Below are 7,018 nucleotides of genomic sequence, written 5' to 3' on the forward strand. Positions count from 1 at the left end.
AAATAAATAATTAATACCTTATTTTCATCAAAAGCAACTAAAAGATTATTTTTCTAAAATTCAGAAAAATGAATTTTTTTTGAACAAAATGCAAAATTCATTAAGAAAAATTCGTTGTTACAAAAGAACTTAAAAATCGAAGACAAGCATTTGTCCAAACACAATCTCCTAAACTAATAACAAAGGTTGCCAGTGTATGTGCAATACCATTTGTAGATCGCAGAATGGCATTATAAGAACCACCACCAACAACTAATAAAAAATAAATATCTAATAAAATAGATAGAAAACTAAAATTAATGTAAAATTTATTAATCCAACCAATTGCCACAGTGGAATCAATATTAATAATAAAGATATTGCAACCAAACTGATGCACAAGAACCAAACCTAGACGAATGGCAAGCAGCTCCGCCACATTAACAGAGAAATCACCTAACACACCTGATGACCATGCCAACCAAACCACACCCTCTACATCCCATATCACTCCCCTCGATCCAACAAAGCATCTCCCCAAAATCACCGAAGCATCTGTCGCTAGAGCAAAGATCTCAGGAGGAGGAGGCATCCATCACGTAGCTCGGTTTACAACTAGGTTCGCAAGGCCTAAGCCCAAATGAAGGTCTTGCCAATCATACTCCTAAAACTCTGCCAGATGGTTATTGGCTATGTTTGGAATAACATCCGATCTTGATTGCTTGTTGCCAAATAATACTAAGTTCTTATCATACCACAACCACCAAAGGGTTGTCATCATCAATTCAAAAGCCTCACAAGATAGTCTGTGAAAGAGTGATAGGAGAATTTCCTACATTAGCCCATATGCACAACAACAGAGCACCGACCACACCCTCAACTGATACCACACTGGAATCAAACCAAAACAAAAAAATAGAACATGCTCAGCAATTTCAACTTTTTCTCCACACCGAGAACAGTAAAGAGGTACCTAAACTTTCCAAGAGATAAGTTGTGTGGCTACTAGTAAAGCCAAATGGAACATACGCCAAACAAACACTTTCACCTTTGGTGGCAAATTGAGATTCCATACTCCATTCCACCAACGAGTTAACTTAGATAAATCTGCAACTCCCTCCTCAACTTGGAGCGACCAGGTCAATGAGTAACCACTCTTGACATTATAAACCCCATCTCTATCCTAGTGTCAGCACCAACCATCTTCTGCCTCACACCTTGCTAATGAAATAAACAGAATTATGTCCACATCTATTGGCAAAAAACTTGTTGAAGCTTCCCTACATCCCAAGTTCCAGATGGAAAAATAAATTCACTCACCCGACAGTCATCATTAATCATCCTCGTAATTGGCTGAAAAGACCTCGAACGCGAGAAACATGGGTCCTTGAAAGTCCTAACTTGTGTTCCATCTCCAATAGATCTCCGAAGCCCGCACTTAAGCAATTTCAATTCCCAGATCAAACTCGACCAAAGATGAAATAAACTAACTTTTTCCCTCAAGGATAGAGCAGTTTGAGAAATAATTATGTTTCAAAATTCAGACAGACAATGAATATATAAATATAAAAATAACCTCCAAACTTGCTTAGCCAAAAGAGCTTGATTAAAAAATTGAAAATCTTGAAAATCAAGCCCACCCATCGTCTTAGGCTGACATACTGCTTACCATTTCACCCAAAGAATCTTCCTTTGATCTCCAAACTAACCCCACCAAAATTGTCTTACAATAGACTTTAATTTTATACAAGTTTTTGCCGTAAACTTCAAAACACTTATCATATAAATTGAAATAGCTTGAAGAATAGATTTAATAAGTACTTCCCTCCCACAAGCTTTGGTAGAATTACTTTGAATTTAGTATTGCTGATGTTGAAATCGGTATATTTGTAAATAAAATTAGCAAAGGTAATTTTGTAAATTAAATTAATTTTACGGATAGAATTAAAAAAAAAAACCCAATGAAAGGGAATTCCAAATAAAAATTTTAAAAAATCCAATGCAGAGCATCCATTACGGAATTGCTGTTTATTTTGAAATTCTAAATAGTACAAATACTATGCACGAACAATGTAAGCAAGCAATAGTCGGCAAAGAGGTTCGGAAAACTGCCCTATAATCATGTCAAAGTCAACACAATACCCTCCTCTGTAAACTGGCCACCAAGCAAACATTAAGGCTTATCATACTCGTTGATGAAGCAAGAAATAGAAATTATGTCGATATGCTTATTCACTGTCGATCAAAAGCCTGTAAAAAGCAAAAACATAATGAGAATATAGCAATCCTTGCTGCATTAGAGAACTACATATTAAAAATACACACCTTTTATATATATATATAGATATATACACACAATATTTATATATGTGCGAATACCCAATAAAGCGAGTACGGTGTTTTATAAACAATATCAGACTTAAAAGAAAAAAAAAAGGAAGAACAGTTTGAGCCTCTCCAATAAATAAATGGTGTAGGGTCATTGTATCAACATAGCTACAGCACAAAAACAGCCAAAAAGCTTCAGATGAATATATACAAGGGGATGTAAGCGTCACCATATAAGCTCTTCTCAGAACATAGAACCTCTTTTAGTCTGCATTCTATAAGTCAGGTAAGAGCCGCTTAACATAGACTTGTTGACTAATATCCCAAAAGTTAGCCTACTTGTCATCCAAATGATAAGCCCCATCCTAAACTACGACTTTTCGGAACCATAAACTCATAGTTTTCATTAGGTACACAAACTATGAGAGAGTAAACCACAGGTCACTCCTGAAATGTACCAGAAGAAATAAGTGTTCATACTATATGCTTCTCCCACATTACCAGCTTCTAAATATATATTTTTTTTTGATTGAAAAAGAGAAGCGATCAACTTATCCAGAATCCTCCCCGTTATTTATTAGAAAGCCTTGCTTATGGCGGAGGAAAACCATGGTTACACCAGCTTCTAAATATATTTTGTCCTAAATTCTCCTACTCCTACCCTAAACAAATGATCTGCCTCCTTTCAACAGCCTTGCAAACGATCCAGGGAATCAAAAAGAGAAAAACACGAAAAACACAAAACTCATATTGGCATACTTGTACCAAAACAGCAACAGTTCAATATCAATCTATCCATCCGGGATGGTATTTCTTCACACATCATATGTTCATTCCAGCATGTATTCATACAATAAGAAAAAGTAAGGTTCAAGGACCAAAAGGGCAACTATAACAATGATATGCGACCTACAATTACACATAAACTTTAACCAGCAACATAAACAGTCAAATCGTTTTTTTTTTTTTCATTTTAATAAAATAGGGATTAGAACCCATTCCACACGCCCAATCACTTGAGACAGCCTCACACTTAAATGCAGTACATCTATATCTTAAAATTAGTTTGAAAGAAGTCAGTCCAATTCTAATGCAAAGGAAACACAAACATGCTTGGTGGTCACAGAAGGAGAAGATATAAAGTTCGTTATTTAAAGACAAATCTTGCAATTTGAGAACTATTTATAAAGATCAACTTATTTGTTTTATTTGTGAGCATACCAGGTTAGATAAAACCGAAAGCTATAGAGCCATTAAGGATGGAACAGTGAAGTGAGCAAAGGGAAAAACAATTAGCAAATTGAACAAGGTATTTTTAAAGAGCTTGTAGTGTTAAGGTACAAATGAATTTGTCAAAGCTCCCAAAGTTTCGAGAAGGTGTCATAAGATGTATCAAAAAATACTAAGTCACTAAGTTTACTGACCCAAATGATACCAACTTGAAATGTAACTCAAAAAAGCGTTTAGTATGAGATTTAGACTTAATGGGAATATCAAACTTTAATAACTTTTTTTTTAAAGCAATCTTTGTGTTTCAAAGTGGGTCCCACTTTTTAAATTAAAATGGTCGTAATGTTAATCCCCTCCAACACTTTGTTTCATATTCTCTCTAAGTTTACTCTATCCAACTCAAACTCACATAACAAACACCATATTAGGTGGCATTTGGTTGGAAGAAATGAAAACATAACTAGATTATGATATTTCAATACTTTAAAATGAAGCCAAACAAAGGAATAGAATAGAATAGAAGTTGTTTCCTTTCTATTTCATTACCTCCAACCAAACGTCACCTAAGTTTATTAAGGTTAGCTAAAGTGGTCATATAGAGGGTATTGGAGTGTGTGTGTGTTGGGGGGGGGGGGGGGGGGGGGTTTCATGGGAATCCCAGCTATGTAACTCAAAATGTAATTTAAAGACTACTTCAATCACAAAAGAAAATACTGACCGAAATGATTAGTTTTTTAAGAAATCAACTATTTGTCCTTGAAAAAATTGCTCCTCTTCCACATCACAAACAAAGAAGAATACAATTGGATTGCCCAATTAACAGATTTATTTGGAATAATTCTCCCAACATATATGCGAAATTATATATTAACCCGTATTCACTAGAACCAAACCAAATTAAATTATAGCAGATGGTATGAAACAGAAGTTCTTCTTCTTGTCAAATTAATAGACCAGATGGTATAACGGATGGTGTGAAAGAGGAATAGTACTATACTGTTATTCCAGAAAGTATTCCAGCAGGGAAATCACTCAAATTCATAAAGGTAAATGTTAAGTTTTCTATGTAGATTTACATGCAAACTAGGGCAAAGAAAATCCAGTAAAACCAGATCAGCATAGCAACAAACATTCACATCAATTACTTTTCAATATTGAAAACTTAAATCAAGCCATCCCAATCAGAAGTATTTTATATAAATTTAATGTTGAGGAGTTTACCAACCCAAAATTAAGGCTCATTTCTGATAGCCTCCACCGCGAGCATTTTCATCTTCCTGAACATGAGCGGTCAAGTAAACCCTAGGGAAGTCGGAATCATCGAAGGTCTTCTCCTTCGTTAACTTCTCGACATCCGCCTTCTTGAGGACAGTGCGTCTGATCGGGGGACGGTTTCGGCGCTGGTCTCTGGAGTAGTACTTAATGTCAAAGACGGTCTCAGGATCGGAGGTGGGCACACAGGCCTGGAGCTTAGTCGTCGCCGGACACTCCAGCCGGTACTCGAGAGCATTGGGAACAGCCAACCTGTATTCGGGGCTCGCGCAGGGCCCGGTTATCTCCCATGGCTTCTTGAAGTACCGCTTTAGGGTTTGTATAAGAGAAGAGGTGGCCGACGAGACAGATTTCGCCATAGTTCTCTGCGTCCAAAGAGAGAAATCCAACCGCGAAATTTGGGATATTGGTGAATGGGACGATTATGTAATTTGTGAATTTTTTACGGGATTTTTTCAAAAATATACCTAAAATACAAAATAATTACAAAACTAACTTAACAAATCTCAATTATGATAAGGAATTTTTTCAAAAATATACTTAAAATATAAAATAACTACAAAAATTACTTAATAAATCTCAATTACAATAATGCTTTACACGTCATCAAAAAAATACTTTAATTCTAAATAATATGCCTGAAATGAACTAATCCCGAAATTCTCCTTTTTTTTTTTTAATTTTCCTGCGTTTCAAAAGTAATTTTTTAGTTACTTATGATGTTGATAAGAAACCCGTAAGTAACTTTTTCATAAAAAAGTATCACTTTTATATTATGTAATGTGAGGTATATTTTGGTTACCTATAAAACTTACGTGTATACACTTTAATAATAAATTATTTATTTAGATTTATTAATACATTTGAGTAACTTTCAAATTTATTTTCGAAAATAATGAGTTATCATTCAATTAGTTGCCATTTTAATAAACTATATTTTAAAAAAAATATATATCATGAATGTTTAAGTCACCCATATGTTTTAAATGTAAATTAATACATACATTTTGAATAGTTAAATAAAGAATCAAGTTGCAAATAACTTTTAAATTATTACAAATAAGACACATTTTTTTGGACAAATTAGTTATGATTTCGATAAGATACCAATTGGTTACTTTTGATAAAATAATCAATTTTAAAATAAAAAGATGATGATCAAACTAAATATCCTATAATCAGATATGCATGTACTTATATATGCCAAATAAACTTATTAGTGTATTTTGGTATATTATTTATAATTGCATATTGAAACAAATTTTCACTCTTTGCTTATATTTTTTGTATAGCCTGCCATCATATCTATATCTATATATAAATATAAAGGAATGCACAAAGCATTCTAGGTGGCATCTTATATGAAGTTTCCTTCTAATTCTTTGTTATCTCCATTTTTCACTTTTATTTAGTTTTTAAATTACTTTTCCATTCAATTACATCATAATAATTTATAAATTAGTAATAGTAACAATAATAACTTAATTAAGTTTGTAAAAGAGAAATTATGTGTCCAATTAATATCAATAAGTATTATAAAAATCAAAGGTTATTCAAAATAATTTATACTAATAGAATGATAATTAAATATAACACCTATTATATTTATATTTGTATTAACCGAATAAGTAAAAATACAATTAATTACCAAAAATAAATAAAAAAAAAAACATAAGCCAACAATAATATAATAATCCTTTCAAAAAGTCAAAACAATAATAATAATTTTTCAGAAAAAATTCACTATATAATTGTAATATTTTTTTAATTCTATTTTGTCATTTTATTAGTTATTTAAATTTATATCTATTTAATATTTAAATAAAAAATATCCATATTTAAAATTTTGTAACTGATAAGAATTATTGAAAAAGAATTATGATGAATTTTAAAAAGAATTTAACAACATATTTTATTATTATATATTTATTACCTATTATTATTAATATATATAATTGTAATAGTATACATAATTAAATATTCAATTACAAATCCTTTGAAAATAAAATATATATATTCAATTATAAAAGAAAATTATATACGATTGTAATACCACAAATTTATATTTACACATAATAATAATAGTAATATTAGTAATTATAATTATATATATAAAAAAATTAAAAAACATTAACTAATCATTTATACACAATATATATCAAGTAGAGACTCTTCCACTTCACTTTGATTATTACAATTCCTCAAAGTC

General features: G+C 31.7%; 1 protein-coding gene across 2 annotated transcripts; it reads right to left on the reverse strand.

Moving 5' to 3' along the window:
- Positions 1-1,923: 1,923 nt before the first annotated feature.
- LOC133035839 (uncharacterized) lies at positions 1,924-5,245 on the reverse strand. Of its 2 annotated transcripts, none has more exons than XM_061112226.1 (2): positions 4,763-5,245; positions 1,924-2,229 (listed from the first exon to the last, which is right to left on the reverse strand). In XM_061112226.1, exon 1 carries the CDS (start codon positions 5,166-5,168, stop codon positions 4,776-4,778), a length of 393 nt encoding a protein of 130 aa, XP_060968209.1. In that variant the 5' UTR covers positions 5,169-5,245; the 3' UTR covers positions 1,924-2,229; positions 4,763-4,775. The 2 variants fall into 2 exon arrangements, with proteins under 2 accessions (XP_060968209.1, XP_060968208.1); XM_061112225.1 differs by having other exon boundaries at positions 4,759-5,245.
- Between the last annotated feature and the right edge of the window lie 1,773 nt (positions 5,246-7,018).

This window comes from Cannabis sativa, chromosome 3 (assembly GCF_029168945.1).
Source record: "Cannabis sativa cultivar Pink pepper isolate KNU-18-1 chromosome 3, ASM2916894v1, whole genome shotgun sequence".
Lineage (NCBI taxonomy): Eukaryota > Viridiplantae > Streptophyta > Magnoliopsida > Rosales > Cannabaceae > Cannabis > Cannabis sativa.